Source organism: Mirounga leonina, unplaced genomic scaffold (genome assembly GCF_011800145.1).
Source record: "Mirounga leonina isolate KUSES-001 unplaced genomic scaffold, KU_Mleo_1.0 Mir_204, whole genome shotgun sequence".
Lineage (NCBI taxonomy): Eukaryota > Metazoa > Chordata > Mammalia > Carnivora > Phocidae > Mirounga > Mirounga leonina.
In genome coordinates, this window is record NW_023270513.1 from 15,148,393 (window position 1) to 15,166,790 (window position 18,398).

The 18,398-nt window shown below is 35.8% G+C and overlaps 1 protein-coding gene across 5 annotated transcripts in view; it reads left to right on the top strand.

The window, feature by feature from the left end:
* APOOL (apolipoprotein O like) overlaps positions 1–18,398 on the top strand; it is a 141,465-nt gene that overhangs the window by 87,775 nt on the left and 35,292 nt on the right. For all 5 annotated transcript variants that reach the window (XM_035028808.1, XM_035028812.1, XM_035028809.1 and 2 more), the window contains exons 3-5: positions 1,349–1,468; positions 4,125–4,179; positions 6,081–6,179. In XM_035028808.1, coding sequence (XP_034884699.1) covers positions 1,349–1,468; positions 4,125–4,179; positions 6,081–6,179 — 274 coding nt within the window. The remainder of the gene's footprint in view (positions 1–1,348; positions 1,469–4,124; positions 4,180–6,080; positions 6,180–18,398) is intronic.

Below are 18,398 nucleotides of genomic sequence, written 5' to 3' on the forward strand. Positions count from 1 at the left end.
TTAACATTCCAAGCTTTAAGTCCCTCTGGTTTTAAGAACTCACAAAATTTGACCCCTCTTGCTTTCAAAACCAAATGTTTGGGGGCTTTGTTTTCCCCATGCAAGCTCCCCACTGTGATAGTCTTTTTTTTTTTTTTCTTGCCCTTCTCTATCCCCTAGGCTCCCTCTTGACTGGATGCCCAGGGCCCTTTTAGCTCCCCACCATGTCTCTGCCCATCCTACCCTTTTTGTGGTGGTCTCTTCTCTACCTTACTCATGGAATTTGTTCTGCCAGTGTTTGCATCATTTTGGGGGTTATTTTACACTTACATCAGTGTTATTTAGTTGTATCTGTGGGACCAAGCAAACTTAGGGTCCTTCTACGTGGCCATCTTCCCAGCCTCCCAATTGAGATCTTTATTTACGTTTTTAATTTCCAGTTCCAGAAGTTCTCTGTTTTCATTAGTTTGGTAATTTTTGTAGTCTCTTCCTCTTAACCCATAGGTCCTTCGTTTATTTCTTTAAAAACAAAAATAAATTTATTTGATATTATATATTATAACATATACATTCTTTGTGGATCAGAGTCTGTTTGTTGTTTCTGCTATGTCTTGTCCAGATACATTCCTTGTGTTTTCTAACTTTCTTTTCCTTCTTTGTGTTTTCTATTTTTTTTTAAATTATGGGTTCATATTTCTTGGAACTTTATCTGTTGTAATTCCTTGACATCTTGGTAGCTTCCTCCAGAGGGGAGATATTTATTTTGTTTCTGCCAAGTATATGTGGAGGCTACTAGCTTGGGAGTACTTTAAATGTATTCTTGTTTGAGATTTCTCAGATTATCCAGTTAGTTTTATTCTGCAGGTTATGAGCTCTCGCTTGTGTTTGCCAAATCTTAGGAAATATTTCTTTCCTCTCTACTTGATGCCCAATCTTTGAGACAGTCAATTTTCCTTACAGTTCTTTGGAGTGAACTGTTTATTTCTAGTTCACTCTTAAGTTGAGGATGTAAAACTTTGAGATACCAACTAATAGGGTCCCCACTAAGGTTGCCCACCATAAGCTTTTTCCACGTTTTGTTTCCTGATTCCAGACTCTTGAACCATCCTATTTTAAAGCAAATGATTACAAGGTAAAAGCTGACTTTATTGTTTATCTCTGCATTTCTGTTGATTTTTAATCTAGGCTTCTGAACAGTCTTTATAAACAGCTTTCTGGATCATTTCTCCCATTTAAGATGTTTTTTAAAAATATTTTATCAGCATTTTTAGTTGCTTTTAGCAGGAAGGTTGATGACTTCTCTTCTGTTTTACTGAAAAAGGAATTCCAGCTGTTTCATATTTTTAACATGAACCTTTTTTGCCTCTAGCTCCCCATATATACTGCACCACCTCTGCAGTCTAAATATGTTGAAGAACAGCCTGGTCGTTTACAAATGGGCTTTGCATCCATCCGCACTACAACTGGTCATTATATTGGCTGGTGCAAGGTAAGTAAGTTCTAATACTGGTTTAATATTGGAGGTTTCTGATTTGTTCAGACAGGTGATTCTTCTGTTGCATTTGGTAATGACAGAGGTTACTCAGTGACATTCATCAGGTGAATGGGTTGATCTAGAGGCCCTAAGACAGTTTCATTCTCATCTTTAGTACCTTGTCACAGATAGCTAGAAGGCTAGGCTTAGCTAGGAATGTTGACTAAAGCACCTACATGTGACCTATCAGGCATGGTGATCTCAGCATAGTCAGATAACTTACACAGGCAGTTCGAGGCTCTTACAAGAGGCCCTTGGCAGAATTTACTAAGCTGCTTATTTATCATCAGATGTCCAAGAAAGTTACTTCTACAGCATTCTATTGTTAAGTCACAAAGGCCAACCCAATTTTAAAGGGAGTGAAATTAGATGCCACCTCTCAATATGAGTAGCAGCAAAGAATTGTGGCCATATTTAATAATATTTAACCTACTGTACCACTACTACATAGATTATGATAGTTCAGCAAGCATTTATGTTATTTTTCATGTATAGTTGTTTGGCTACTTACAAGAAGTTCTGAAATTATTTCTCAATTGTTCCTTACTTGGCTAAGCAAAATGTTAACTAGTTGGGTTTAGTTCATAAGACCATTCTGAATATAGTCAGCTATTGGGAAAAATAAAATTCATCTGACTTTAATACTTAGCTTTAAGTCAGCATTATCTAGCAGCAGAGTGATGGAGTAAGCTGATAAAATATTGATATTTCATTATCCTCACATCAACATAGGTGTGTTAGCATCAACATCTCTAATGTCAGTTTCATCATTCTGACCTAATAACCACACAACTTTTTCTCAGATATAACCTATCCAATTGTAAACCCTTGTTCTTTTTTGTTTCTAATCCATTCTTTTTTCAAAAAAGATTCTAATGATTTTATGAAACACTAAATGTAAATTCTGGTCATTCCAGATGATATTTAAAACATCTGATGAATACATGGTGTAATTTTTTAAAATTTGTGTCTGTCAAACAACTCTAATAGTATTAGTTGTATTATACACTCTTAATAGTTTGATCTCAGAGGAAAATATATTAACTAATTAGGGTTTGAATCATGCCTCTATTGCTATATACCAACAGCCGGGTGATTCATACTTAAGCCTTCTTAGACCTAATTTTCCATAGTGTTCTCAAATTTGTTTTCATGAGGTAAATTGTTCCGGAAAGATCCTTAAATTGCTATTACTATCACCCTATTTAAGACTAAAAGAAAGGTGAATAGGTTGAAGAAGGACACTTTGAATGCATTTCATCCCAATGTAAATAACTTTTTCTGATTTTCCCTTAAAAACATAATCTATTCTTTAAAAATTACTTCTGAGTCAAATTGTATTCTGCATTAAACTTAGAATCTTGCAGGGCAAATTCAGTTTCTCCTCCTCTCCTTAGTGTTTTCAAATTTAGGTAGCAGTGAGCCACAGTGGTAAAAGTGAATTCCTAAACAAGCTAAGGAAAACTTCCCAAAAGAAGTGGCTGGTTTTCTTCCTCAACAGCTACATGATTTTCAATCAACCAATCAATAGGTATTATAACTTCAAAGGTGAGGTTTTCTCAAGAGAGTCTTTAAAGAGAAGTAACTCAGTGACAGTTAAGGTCTGTGCCGGTTTGTACAGCTTGAAACCATGATGAAGGGATGAACCTCTACATCTCTGATCATCATGAAAATATCTGAAACAAGGTTACTAATACCGAGATATCACAATAGTAATGACTTATTTCTTTACTGTGTAATATAACTACTTCTATGTTCTTTGCTTTAAAAATCGTTTTCGTTTTTATACCATGATTTCATAGCAGCTAGTTCAGAGATAGAGACCATATATTTCAGTTATGTTTTCTGGTTTCTTCAATAGAGTACAGCATGACTATGGGTAAATCATTCTCTGCCTTCATTTTTCTTCTGATGTAATCGAAATGGTACCTATCACTCAGTAAATGAATATAACCATATTTCTTGCATTAAAATAAATTAGTTAGAAATAGGTAAAAGAGCAAATTTGATTTAAAACTTTAATCACTTCAATGGGTTAATATAATCTTGATTTGTAGAGAATTTATATTCCTATGTAAAAATAATATAAACACTAGTGTGTGTAGGATGATTTCTGTCCTGAGATAAATGTCTTATTTAGGGTTTTTTGCCATTCTAATGCACACTAAGAAAAAGGAGAGGATGAAGTACTTTCTTTAGGTTTGTTGTTACTATTTTCTTCACAAATCATTACGGTGTTGCTACCACATATTTATTAATCAGATGTTGCTTCTAAGCTGAAATAATACCTCTATCCATGATTTATTTAAATTCCATTCATTTTTTTAGCCTTTATAAAATAAGATGATAAATCTTTGTATTTCTGCAATAAATTATCTGTGAGATGCTCTGACTACTTATAGGCATTACTTGTTTATATGAGGAAGATAGTAAACAAGTATTATCCATGTTAAACAGAATGAAAAAGTTCTCATGTGAATAAATAGGAAAGTTAGATTTAGATTTGAGTGCAATGCTAAGTCAATATTTTAATATTGATTAATGTGGAATATTTGATTTAATTATCAAAATCTTCAAAATGCAGATGTCCTTTTTTTTTCTTTTTGCTTAGGGTGTTTGTGTGTTTGTGAAAAATGGAATAATGGATACAGTACAATTTGGAAAAGGTGGGTGAGTGAACCATCCATAATTAGAAATGTTCTATTGTCTTTTTAACTTGCAAGGTTTAAATATGAGAAAAAATAAAGGTGGTAAGTTATTCATTATCATGTTTTACCAACTGAGAAGATACTCTGTATAGCACTTTATGATAACAATACCAAAGTAATAGCACCTATCATTTATTAAGCAATTACTGTATGCTAAGGCACTATGGTAAGCATTTTACACAATTTATCTAATTTCTATACCAATTCTATGAGTGTTGGTATTATAATTATTCCCCTTTTCTTCAAGATTTTATTTATTTATTTGAGAGAGAGAGAGTGCGAGTTTGAGTGTGAGCAGAAGCAGGGGAGAGGCAGAGGGAGAGGGACAGCAGACTTCGTGCTGAGCACAGAGCCTGACACGGGGCTCGATCTCACAACCCTGAGATCATGACCCAAGCGGAAACCAAGAGTCAGACACCCAACTGACTGAGCCAACCAGGTACCCCTATAATTATTCCCTTTTTACAGATAAAGAAACTGAGGTTTAGAAAGGTAAAGTAGGTTGCCAAGGTCACAAAACTAGTAAGTGGCAGTGCCTGGACTCAAACTGAGGTCTGTTTTAGCTGCAAAGCCCATATTATATACTCAAAGCATAAATTAGAAACATGTCTACATTGTTATCAATTAGTTTAAATAGATGCTATTTGCTGTTAAAATCTGTAGAATTTTGCTATCTATTGCTAGGAAACACTAATACCAATCAGTTACTCTAGAATATTTGAGCTAATGTTGGAAAGCAATTGTATTTGATTCTTTATTTTGATAATGGTATTTGACAGTAGAAATATCTTCCTAATATTCTTGGGCTATGCCAGTTGTTAAAATAAATGTGTATGGGAGACAGAAAGATCAGCTAAAATTTTATTTTTTTAATTTTTATTTTTAAAGATTTTTTTTTATTTATTTGAGAGAGAGAGAGAAATGAGAGAGAGAGAGCATGAGAGGGGGGAGGGTCAGAGGGAGAAGCAGACTCCCCGCTGAGCGGGGAGCCCAATATGGGACTCGATCCCGGGACTCCGGGATCATGACCTGAGCTGAAGGCAGACGCTTAACCGACTGAGTCACCCAGGCGTCCCTCAGCTAAAATTTTAAATGTCTCCATGATGTTGATGACCTGTAAATGTATTATCATTACTTAGGTTTGTAGGAATTAATTTCAAATTGTATTCCTCATCAATCTTGAGGAATATGATTAAATAAGTGATTGCTATTAAATAATTAACAGTGATAGAAGAGTCTTTTTTGGGGGGTTGTCTGGAAACAGAAATAATTTAAATACATAAAAAGCCAAGAAATCTAGACTTGTGCCCGTTCGTCATCTACTTTTGGTCTAGGCTCACTTCTCCTCCTGATCATTGGTTTTAACCAAGAGCAATGGCTGCTCTGGGTATGGGGGAGTGATGGCAAGCAGGGCCTAGAAGCTACATGTATCCCTTGTCAATTATTCAAAGTTCCTTAATAAAGTATTTCTATTCCTACTGGATCCTATCAGAGTTTGAACAGGTAAGTCCAGAAGCATTTCTATTAGAGAGATAAATACATACACAGTCAAGCATTTATTTTATAGTAATCCAAGCTAAGGTGTGAACTCTAGCATCATATTTCATTAAAGAGTAATTGCCTGTATTAAGAAAACAATTATTAAATCAGCTATGGAAGGAAGATTTTAATTTTGTAGCAAGTAACTATTTTAACTAGCTTTTTCATTCGCTGTTCAAATCATTATTTTTGTAGCTTTTTTTGAGGAGTATTTAAGCCATCTTCTATCTTAGCAAATCTCTTTAGCATTTCTGCATCATATATAGAATGCCTAATTTTAGTAAGTCATTTATATTAATTTTTAACTTATTTCTTAAAAGATGCGTATATCTATCTGAAGAATCCACCTCGAGATTTTCTTCCAAAACTTGGAGTGATTACAGTTTCAGGATTGGCAGGCTTGGTTTCAGCAAGAAAAGGTAGGGTTTAAAAAAATACATTTTTTTTCTTTCAATGCCATTATATTCTGAATTTTACTATCATGGGAAAACCTCATATCCTTTATTGAATATTGTTAGGATAGGGTACTATGAAGATTTTTAGATTCTGTATTACAGCATGTTTACTTTTATAAACACTGTGCTTTAAAAAATAGAGTGATTTCAAGATGTTTAACATCATTAGTTATTAGGTAAATGCAAATGAAAATCACAGTGACATATTACTACACACGTATTAGAATATCTAAAATTAAAAAGACTGACCATACCAAGTATAGTCAAGAATGGAGAGCAATTGAAACTCTCATACACTGCTGGTGGGAGTACAAAATGGTACAGCCATTCTAGAAAACAATTTGACAGTTTCTGTTATAAAGTTAAACATGCTCTTATCATGAGACCAAGTAATCGCACTCCTGGATATTTACCCTGGAAAAATGAAAAATCTGTACATAAATGTTTATAGTAACTCTGTAATTACCAAAAGCTGAAAACAACCTAAATGTCTTTCAGGAGTAAATTAAACTGGCACATCCAAACAAAGGAATTATACTCACGAGTAAAAGGAGTAAACCATTGACACATGCAACAATCTTGATGAATCTGACATGAAGCCAGTCTAAAAGAGTTATATATTCTGTGATTCTAGTCATATAACACTCTCAAAAAGACAAAACTATAGTAACAACAACAACAAAAAAAACAGGTCAGTAGTTCCCAGGAGTTAAGAGTGGGAAGGTGTGAATATAAGGAGGTAACATAAGTTTTTTTTTTTTTTAACGGTGATAGAACTCTTCCATATCCTGATTGTACTGGTGGTTACAGGATTTTATACATGTATTAAAATTGATAGAACTATAGATCAATTTTCTGTATGATATTTAAAATAAAATAAAAAAATATACAGCTATTATTAAAATTATAATTTATCATTTCATCATCTTTTAGATAACTTTATTTTTTAAAAGATTTTTTAAATTTAAATTCCAGGTAATTAACATATAGTATAATATTAGTTTCAGGTGTACAATTTAGTGACTCAACAGTTTCATACAACACCCAAGGCTCAGTACAATAAATGCAGTTCTTAATCCCCATCATCTATTTAATCCATCTCCCCACTCGCCTCCCCTCTGGTAACCATCAGTTTGTTCTCTATAGTTAAGAGGCTGTTTCTTGATTTGACACTCTGTCTCTTTTTTCCCCTTTGCTCATTTGTTTTGATTCTTAAATTCCACATATGATTAAAATCATGTGGTATTTGTCTATCTCTAACTTACTTCACTGAGCATAATACTCTCTAGTTCCATCCATGTTCTTGCAAATGGCAAGATTTCATTTTTTTTAAGGTTGAGTCATATATATATATATATATATATATATATCACATCTTTATGTATTATCAGTTGATGAATACTTGAACTGTTTCCATAATTTGGCTACTGTAGATAATGCTGCTATAACATTGGGATGCATGTATCCCTATGAATTACTATTTTTGTATTCCTTGGGTAAATTCCCAGAAGTAGAATTGTTGGATCATAGGGTAATTCTATTTTTAACTATTTGAGGAAATTCTGTACTGCTTTCCAAAAGGCTGCACCTGTTTCCATTACCACCAACAGTGCAAGAGGGTTCCTCTTTCTCCACATCCTCACTAACACCTGTTGTTTCTTATGTTATTAATTTTAGCCATTCTGAAAGGTGTGGTAGTTTTGATTTGTATTCCCCTAATGATGAGTGCTGTTAAGCATCTGTTGAAGTGTCTGTTGGCCATCTGTATATCTTCATGGAAAAATATCTATTCATGTCTTCTGCCCACTTTTTAATTGGATTATTTGTTTACTGAGTGTTGAGTTTTATAAGTTCTTTATATATTTTGGATAATAACCCTTTATCAGATATGTCATTTGCAGATATCTTCTCCCATCCCATAGGTTGCCTTTCAGTTTCGTTGATTGTTTCCCTCACTGTGCAGAAGCTTTTTATTTTGATGAAGTCCTAATAGTTTATTTTTGCCATTGTTTCCCTTGCCTGGGGAGACATATCTAGAAAGAAGTTTCTATGGCCAGTGTCAGAGAAGTTACTGCCTATATTCTCTTCTAGGATTTTCATGGTTTCCTGTCTCACAATTAGGTCTTTAGTCCATTTACAATTTATATTTGTGTATGGTGTAAGAAAGTGGTCCAGTTTCATTCTCTTACATGTTGCTGTCCAGTTTTCCCAACACCATTTGTTGAAAACACTGTCTTTTTTTCTACTGGATATTTGTTCCTTCTTTATTGAATATTAATTGACCAAATAGTTGTAGGTTCATTTCTGTTCACTTCCATTGATCTGTGTGTCTGATTTTGTGTCAGTACTGTGTTGATCACTGCAGCTTTATAACTTGAAGTCCAGAACTGTGAGGCCTCCAGCTTTGCTTTGCTTTTTTTGACTGCTTTGGATATTTAGGGTCTTCTGTGGTTCCGTGCAAATTTTAAGATGTTTTGTTCTAGCTCTGTGAAAAATGCTGTTGGCGTTTTGATAGGAATTGCATTAAATATGTAGATTGCTTTGGGTAGTATGGACATTTTAACAATATTTGTTCTTTCAGTCCATGAGCATGGAATGTCTTTCTATTTCCTTCTTTCATCTTTAATTTCTCCCGTCAGTGTTTTATAGTTTTCAGAGTAAAGGTCTTTCACCTCTTTAATTAGATTTATTCTTAGATATCTTATTTTTTTATTTTTTTAATTTAAATTCAATTAACATATAGTGTATTGTTAGTTTCAGAGGTAGAGTTCAGTGATTCATCAGTCTTACATAATGCCCAGTGCTCATTCTATCACATGCCCTCCTTAATGTCCATCACCCAGTTACCCCATCCCCCTACCCTCCTCCAGCAACCTTCAGTTTATTTCCTATGATTAAGAGTCTCTTACGGTTTGTCTCCCTCTCTGATTTCGTCTTGTTTTATTTTTCCCTTCCTTCCCCTATGGTCCTCTGTTTTGTTTCTTAAATTCCACATACCAGTGAGATCATATGATAATTGTCTTTCTCTGATTGACTTATTTAGTTTAGCATAATACCCTCTAGTTCCATCCACGTCATTGCAAATGGCAAGATTTCATTTCTTTTTTGATGACTGAGTAGTACTCCATTGTATATATATACTACCTCTTCTTTATCCATTCATCTGTTGATGGACATCTGGGGTCTTTCCATAGTTTGGCTGTTGTGGACATTGCTGCTATGAACATTGGGGTGTAGGTGCCCCTTCGGATCACTACATTTGTATCTTTGTGGTAGATAACTAGTAGTGCAATTGCTAGGTCATAGGGTAGCTCTATTTTCAACTTTTTGAGGAACCTCCATAGTGTTTTCCAGAGTGGCTGCACCAGCTTGCATTCCCACCAACAGTGTAAGAGGGTTCCCCTTTCTCCACACCCTCACCATATCTGTTGTTTCCTGAGTTGTTCATTTTAGCCATTCCGACTGGTGTGCAGTGGTATCTTATTGTGGTTTTGATTTGTATTTCCCCAATGCCGAGTCATATTGAGCATTTTTTCATGATGACAGGATACACTATGTGGAAAACCCAAAAGACCCTAACCCAAAATTGCTAGAACTCATACAGGAATTCAGCAAAGTGGCAGAATATAAAATCAATGCACAGAAATCAGTTGCATTTCTATACACTAACAGTGAGACAGAAGAAAGAGAAATTAAGGAGTCGATCCCATTTATAATTGCACCAAAAACTATATGATACCTAGGAATAAACCTAACCAAAGAGGCAAAGGATCTGTACTCAAAAACCTATAGAACACTCATGAAAGAAATTGAGGAAGACACAAAGAAATGGAAAAATGTTCCATTCTCATGGATTGGAAGAGCAAATACTGTTAAAATGTATATGTTACCTCAAGCAGTCAATACATTCAATGCAATCCCTATCAAAATACTATCAACTTTTTTTCACAGAGCTGGAACAAATAATCGTAAAATTTGTATGGAACCAGAAATGACCCCAAATAGCCACAGGAATGTTGAAAAAGAAAACTAAAGCTGGTGGCATCAGATTTCCAGACTTCAAGCTCTATTACAAAGCTGTAATCATCAAGACAGTATGGTACTGGCACAAAAACAGACACATAGATCAATGGGACAGAATAGAGAACCCAGAAATGGACCCTCAACTCTATGGCAAACTAATCTTTGACAAAACAGGAAAGAATATCCAGTGGAAAAAGAATAGTCTCTTCAATAAATGTGTTGGGAAAATTGAACAGCCACATTTAGAAGAATGAAACTGGACCATTTTCTTACACCATACACAAAAATAAACTCAAAATGAACGAAAGACTTAAATGTGAGACGGGAATCCATCAAAATCCTTGAGGAGAACACCGGCACAACCTCTTTGACCTTGGCCGCAGCAACTTCTTGCTGGACACATCTCCAAAGGCAAGGGAAACAAAGGCAAAAATGAACTGTTGTTACTTCATTAAGATAAAAAGCTTTTGCACAGCAAAGGAAACAGTTGACAAAACCAAAAGACAACTCACAGAATGGGAGAAGATATTTGCAAATGTCTTATCAGTTAGAGGGCTAGTATCCATAATCTATAAAGAGTTCATCAAACTCAACACCGAAAGAATAATTCAAGGAAAAATGGGCAGAAGACATGAACAGGCATTTCTTTTTTTTTTTTTTTTAAAGATTTTATTTATTTATTTACTTGAGAGAGAGAGAGAAACAGCATGAGAGGGGATAGGGTCAGAGGGAGAAGCAGGCTCTCTGCCGAGCCGGGAGCCCAATGTGGGACTCGATCCCAGGACTCCGGGATCATGACCTGAGCCGAAGGCAGTCGCTTAACCAATTGAGCCACCCAGGCGCCCTATGAACAGGCATTTCTCCAAACAGAACATACAAGTGGCCTTCAGATACATGAAAAAATATTCCTAGTTATCTTACTGTCTTTGGAGCAGTTGTAAATAGGATTTATTCCTTAATTTCTCTTTCTGCTGTGTTATTGGTGCAGATGCACAGATTTTTGTATATTGATTTTGTACCTGCGACTTTACTAAATTTGTCTATCAGTTCTAGCAGTTTTTTGGTGGAGGCTTTCAGGTTTTCTATATATATATATTACCATGTCATCTGCAAATAGTGTAAGTTTTACTTCTTGCCGATTTGGATGCCTTCTATTTCTTTTTGCTGTCTGATTGGTGTGGCTAAGACTTCCTGTACTATGTTTAAAAACAGTGGTGAGAGTTGATGTCACTGTCTTATTCCTGACCATAGAGGCAAAGCTCAAAGTTATTGCCATTTAGGATGCTATTAGCTATGGTTTTTTTTATATGTGGCCTTTATTATGTTGAGGTATATTCCCTCAAACCCTACTTTGTTGAGGGTTTTTGTCATGAATGGAGGTGCTATTTTGTCAAATGTTTTTTCTGCATGTTTTGAAAGGTTCTTATCCTTTCTTTTATTAACATTTATTGATGCGGTGTATCCTGTTGTTTGATTTGTAAATATCAGTCCACCCTTCCAACCCAGGAATAAATCCCACTTGATTGCAGTGACTGATTTCTTTAATATATTTTTGGATTTGGTTTGCTAACATTTTATTGAGAATTTTTGCATCTATGTTCATGAGGGATATTGGCCTGTAATTCTCTTTTTACTGGGGTCTTTATCTGGTTTTGATATCAAGGTAATGCTGGCCTCATAGAATGAATTTTTAGGTTTTCCTTCCTTTTCTATTTTTTGGAGTAGTTTGAGAATAGGTATTAACTCTTCTTTAAGTGTTTGGTAGAATTTGCCCATGAAGTCATCTGGCCCTCAACTTGTTTGCTGAGAGTTTTTTGATTACTGATTCAATTTCTTTACAGGTTATTGGTTTGTTCAAGTTTTCTGTTTCTTCCTGTTTCCGTTTTGGTAGTTTATATGTTTCTACACGTTTATCCATTTCTTCCATGTAGTCCAATTCGTTGGCATAAAGATTTTCATAATATTTTCTTACAGTGTTTTGTATTTCTGTGGCATTGGTTGTTATTTCTCCTTTCTCATTTATGATTTTATTCATTTGGGTTCTTCCCTTTTTCTTTTTCATAAGTCTGGTTAGAGGTTAATCAGTTTTACTAATTTTTCCAAAGAACTAGTTCCTGGTTTCCTTGATCTGTTCTATTGTTTTTTTGTTTTTTTGTTTTTTTTTAGTTTAAGTATCATTTATTTTTTCTCTAATCTTTATTATTTCCTTGCTTCTGCTCATTTTAGGTGTTGTTCTTTTTGTAGCTCCTCCTTTGTGTAAGGTTAGGTTTTTTATCTGAGATTTTTCTTGCTTCTTTAGGTAGGCCTGTATTCCTATATCCTTCCCTCTTAGGACTGCTTTCACTGTATACCAAGGTTTGGGACCATTGGTTTTCATTTTCATTGTTTCTGTTATATTTTTAAATTTCTTTGTTAATTTCCCCATTGGCTCATTCATTGTTTTGCAGCATATTGTTTAACTTCTACGTATTTGTGGTCATTCCAAATTTTTTCTTTTGGTTGCCTTCTAGTTTCACAGTGGTCAGAAGAGGTGCATGGGATGAGTTCAATCGTTCAATATTTTTGAGGCCCATTTTGTAACACAGTATGTGATGTATTGTGGAAAATGTTCCATGTGCACTTGAAAAGAATGTATATTATGCTGTTTTAGGATGGAATGATCTGAATATATCTGTTAAGTCCACCTGGTCCAGTGTGTCATTCAAAGCCATTGTATCCTTTTTGTTTATATGTTTAGATGGGCTTTGTCCATTGATGTAAATGGGGTGTTAAAATCCCCTAATATTATTGTGTTATTGTCAATTAGTTCTTCTATGTTTGTTACTGTTTTATATATTTGGGTGCTCCCATGTTGGGTGCATAATTATTTAAGATTGTTTCATCTTCTTTTTAGATTGTCCCCTTTATTATTATATAGTGACCTTCTTACAGTCTTTGTTTTGAAGTCTAATATTGCTACTCTGGTTTTCTTTTGGTATCCATTTGCATGATAAATGTTTCTCCATCGGCTCATTTTCAATCTGCAGGTGTCTTTAGGTTTAAAATGAGTCGTTGTAGGCAGCATATAGATGGGTCTTCTTTTTAAATCCATTCTGACACCCTATGTGTTCGGATTATAGCATTTATTCCATTTACATTCAAAGCAATTACATAGATACGTCTTTACTGCCATTTTATTACTTGTTTTGTCTTTGTTTATGGAGATTTTTTCTGATCCTTTCTTGTTTTTGTCTCGTTTGGTCTCCTTTCCACTCAGAGTCCCCTTTAATATTTCTTGCAGAGCTGGTTTAATGGTCAGGAACTCTTTTAGTTTTTGTCTTGGAAAGTCTTTATCTCTTCTTCTATTCTGAGTGATAGCCTTGCTGGATAGAGTATTCTTGGTTTCACGTTTTTCCCATTTAGCACTTTGAATATGTTATGCCACTCTCTTCTGGCTTGCAAAGTTTCCATTGAGAAATCTTGAACCAGCCTTATGGGTTTTCCCTTGTAAGTTAAGGACTTCTTTTCTCTTGCTGCTTTCAAGATTATCTTCTTTATCACTATATTTTGCAGTTTTAATTACAATATGTCTTGGTGTAGGCCTGCTTCTATTGATTTTGATGGGAATTCTCTGTGCTTCCTGGTTCTGGTTGTCTGTTTCCTTTCCCAGATTTGGGATGTTTTCGGCTATTATTTCTTCAAATAAACTTTCTCTCCATTTTCCTCCATTTTCTGGGACTTATAATACGAATGTTATTACATTTGATGGAGTCACTGAGTACCTCTAGTCTATTCTTTCTCTTTTGTTCAGCTTCATTAATTTTCATTACTTTGTCTTTGAGGTCACTAATTCATTCTTCTACTTCTTCCAGCCTGTTCATTGCATCAAGCTTGTTTCCAGTCTCATCTATTGCACTTTTCATCTCTGCTCAATTCTTTGTTAACTCTTTTATCTCTGTGATAATTTCTTACCTGTATTTTCTATTATTTTCTCAAGCCCAGTGAATATCCCTATGATTGTTGCTATAAATTCTACATCAAGGCTGTTACTTATATCTGTTTTTGCTTAGATCTCTGCCATGGACTTATTTTGTTCTTGCATTTGGGATCATTTCTTCCATCTTTGCATTTTGTCTAAGTCTCTGCTTTTTTTTCTCTATGTTCAAAAAGCTGACCATGGGGTACCTGGATGGCTCAGTTGCTTAAATGTCTGACTCTTGATTTCAGCTCAGGTCATGATCTCAGCTCCGTGCTCAGTGGGGAGAGTATTCTCTCTCTCCCTCTCCCTCTGCCCCTTCCCCCTCTCACATTTGTTCTCTCAAATAAATAAATAAATTAAAAAAAAAAAGCCAGCCATTCTCCTACTCCTGAGAGTAATGGCCTTATGAGGAATAGGCCATGTAGTTCCCATGGCCTGGCCCTTTAGGGTGTATCTCCAGTATGTGCTGCATGTACTCTGCTCTTGTGTTTTGGCTGCTCTGTCCTTTAGGCCAGTCGTGTGCAGTGGCTCTTTGGCTGCTCTTAGAGGTTTGGTCCCTGGCCTGAATATGGCAAGTTTAAATTAGGTGTGCTCTGGTATGCTTGTGAAATGAGACCTGTCACCACCTCCACCAGAACTGAGGCCCTGTAGAACTCACTGGTTGGTAGATGTGGTGTGGGTAGGGGGTTTCTGCTGGTCTTCTGGGGGAGGGTCCCACCATGGTGGGACTGAGGCAAGCATGTCTGGAAAGGACAGCTTCACCAGCGTGCAGGGGGTAGGGCTTGGTGTATATAAGTTAGGCAAGTAGTGTTGGTGCTGCACTACTTCCTGCCAGTAGCTGTGTACTTACGCCGAAAGGCAGGGGATGAAAATGGTGCTGGCCAGCTCCTTTGTTCCTGGAGTGGTATCTATCTGAATGTTGCCTCTCAGGGATGCACTCTGAGAAGTGCAAATAATCTCCCCACTTTGTGCCCCAGGCCCTCTTCAGATCACTGTTTCCACACTTTCTGCCCCCTGGGTTGTTTACCTGCCTTCTCTCTAGGAGCTGGACAGTATCCTCCAGACTATCCCAGCCAAGCCTCTGATCTTTAAATCTCCAGGTGTTAAGCCCTACTGGTTGATAGAACTCACAAAATTCAGTCCCTCTCATTCTCCAAGCCATTGGCTTTGGAGAAGCCTTCTTGTCCATTTCCCTGTGTGTTCCTTTCTGTCTCACCCTTCTCTAGACATGGCTCCCTCTCCTCTGCAGCAGCTAGGATCTATTTCTCCCCTAAACCACATCCCCACATTTCCTACCTTCTTTGATATGGCCTTTTCTTTCCCTTTAATTGTGGCGGTTGCTCTGCCAGTCTTCAGGTCAATTTCTGGGGTATTTAGGATTATTTAATAGTTATCTATTTGTGTTCGTGGGATAAGGCAAGCCTAGTGTCTTCCTACTCTACCACCATCTTCCTTTACTCCTTTTTAAAAAAGATTTTCAAGGGTGCCTGGGTGGCTCAGTTGGTTAAGCATCTGCCTTTGGCTTACATCATGATCCTGGGATCCTGGGATTGAGCCTTGTGTTGGGCTCCCTACTCAGCGGGGAGTCTGCTGCTCCCTCTCCCGCTGCCCCTCCCCACTGTTCATGCTCTCTCTCTCTCAAATAAATAAATAAAATCTTTAAATAAAAGAAAAAAATATATAAACATTTTCAGAGTCTCTAGGTATCAAAAAAAAAAGACCTTGGGAATTTTATGTTAATGTTAAAATGTATGCTAACCACTCAAACTTGTTTTCTCTGCTTTCTGATGACCATTCATATTCTGGGGCTATATTAAGGATTTGAGATAGAGATGCTGGTATCAGAAAAATATTTTACTCTCTCATCATCTCATCCTGACCAAGGTTGCTAGAACCGACATCAGCCACCTCAGAATGGAATTTGCAAAAGTAGACAACTCATTACTCTCATTCAGCACATGAGGCTTGATATGCTTGATTTCTTTTTCCTCTCTTTTTACCCTGTATCTCTACGAACTTTGTCATTCCTTCTCACTCTACCACTTTTGTAGAGGGTCCCCAAGACTCCCCGCATGTTTGATGGTTAAGTAGGACGACTTAGAAGACTCAACCTATAGTCATAGGCCTTATTACTGTGAAAGATTGCAAAGTAAAATAGGAAAAGGGAAAAGGCAAATGGGGCAAATTTTGTAAGAAACCAGGTACAAGCTTCTAAGGATCTTCTTCCAGTGGAGTCATATAAGATGTACTTAATTCCTCCACTAATGAATTATGATAATACATGTAAGATGCTGTCAGCCAAGGAAGCTCATTAGACACTGAGCAGTCAAGGTTATTACTAGCAGCTGATCACATAAACACACTCTCTCTAGCATGTCCAGAATTCCAGACTAGAAGGAAAGTAGTTGCTCAGCATAAACCATATTATTTCAACAGTTTAAGCACAATGCTTCACTCTTATCATTCAGAGAATGTTTTCTATCATTGTATGGGACTGTTTACCAGAGAAGTCCCCAGATGTCAACCAAGAGCAAACCTTGCAAGCAGGACTTTCTAATAATGGCATTCTTGAGATACTACGTGAACTCTTTTCTGCACATTATTAAATAACTGTCTTTCATAAATACATGGCGAATTTTGTATTTTCCCATCTTCTACCTCTGAGTATGGAAATTCTTCTCAGTAGGCATTACTGCCTCTTTTCCTCACTGAAGTCCTTACTAAACTGGTACAGTTCTTTGGTTAGTAGCCATTTTGGTTATCTTCCATTCATCTTCCATCCACAACTCAGTTGCCAATCATTGTTCCCAAACTAAATTACATGTGTTTCAAAGTCACAGCTCTTACTGGAATAAAATATCAGATACCTTATGGTTGGTTTGCCCAGCTTTAGTCCTTAAAGTAGTCTCACCTCAAGTATACCCAATCAGATACAAAACCTTTGTGAATTATAAGAACATTCCAACATTCTAACTCTAGCCCATATATCTCATCCCAATCGATCTAACACTCTCCCTATAGCTAATATTAGTGGGTACTGATATCCCATTTTTAATTCTAATACTGTGAGCAACTTTCACTTGGATACATATTATAATATAAATTACTTATTAGGAAAAAAATTGAAAACCAAGATCACTCTATGTAGCATATAAGACTCAAAGAAGAACATACTAATCAATTTTCAGTAAGAAACTCATAATCCACTTGCAAAAGAATATGTTTCTTAGGTCATTCACATTGTTTCTAAATGTCAGAGCTAGAATAATCTAACCCACTGTTTTTCAAATAGAGATTTCAACCTATTATTAGGTAATGAAATAAGCATAGTGAATAAATAAGCATGAATCTCAGGAGACATTTTATTAGAAAAATAAAATAGAGGAGAACAACAAATATCAGAGTGTTTTATACTTGTATGGGTAAATAGTGTGAAAGTTTTCTTTCCATGGAGTGTGTGTGTGTCTGTGTAAGATAGGTCATAGGTCATATTGTAGAATTTATTCTGAGTCATGGTCAAAAAATGTTTGAAAGCTGTTGATTTAGTCTAACCCCATTAGCTACATATAGAGGTCCAGAGAAGGGAAATCACTCAATGATTTCATAGTACATAACTTGTTGGTGGCTGTGTCTAGAGTCCTTTCCTACTTACGGGAGTAGGGCTATTGAATCCAAATGAAATTTATATTTTGTTAGACTGCCCTTCATAGCAAGTAAAGAGAAGATGAATGTAAGTCTTTTTTTTTTTTTTTTTAAACATTTAGAATGACACATCAAGGAAAAAGAAAATGCTACTTTCCAAGGTTAGAAGCAGCACAATTAGGGGAATTTGGCTGAGTCAAGGAAACTTGCATTAAGAGATGTTAGGTCAGTAAAATCAAGAATCAAACTATAGATACTAGAATAATAGTGAGCAGGACCGGAGTAAAGGAGCAACTTAAGACATGTTTTTGTTTTTTTTTCTAACTTATGTTTTAACAGATATAGACCCTCTTTCACAGAACCACGCAAACTAGTCTAAAACCAAAGGAAAGCTAAATTAGAGGTTGAAGCAGCCTACCTACCCACCTCTACCAAGCTCAGTCTCATAGACCATAGGCCTCCTTACAAATAGGTAAACCAGACACAGAAATAGCTCTTGTTTCTATCTTTTTATCTTTCATTAACATTGCCTGCAAACATCCCCAGTTATTTTTCACCTT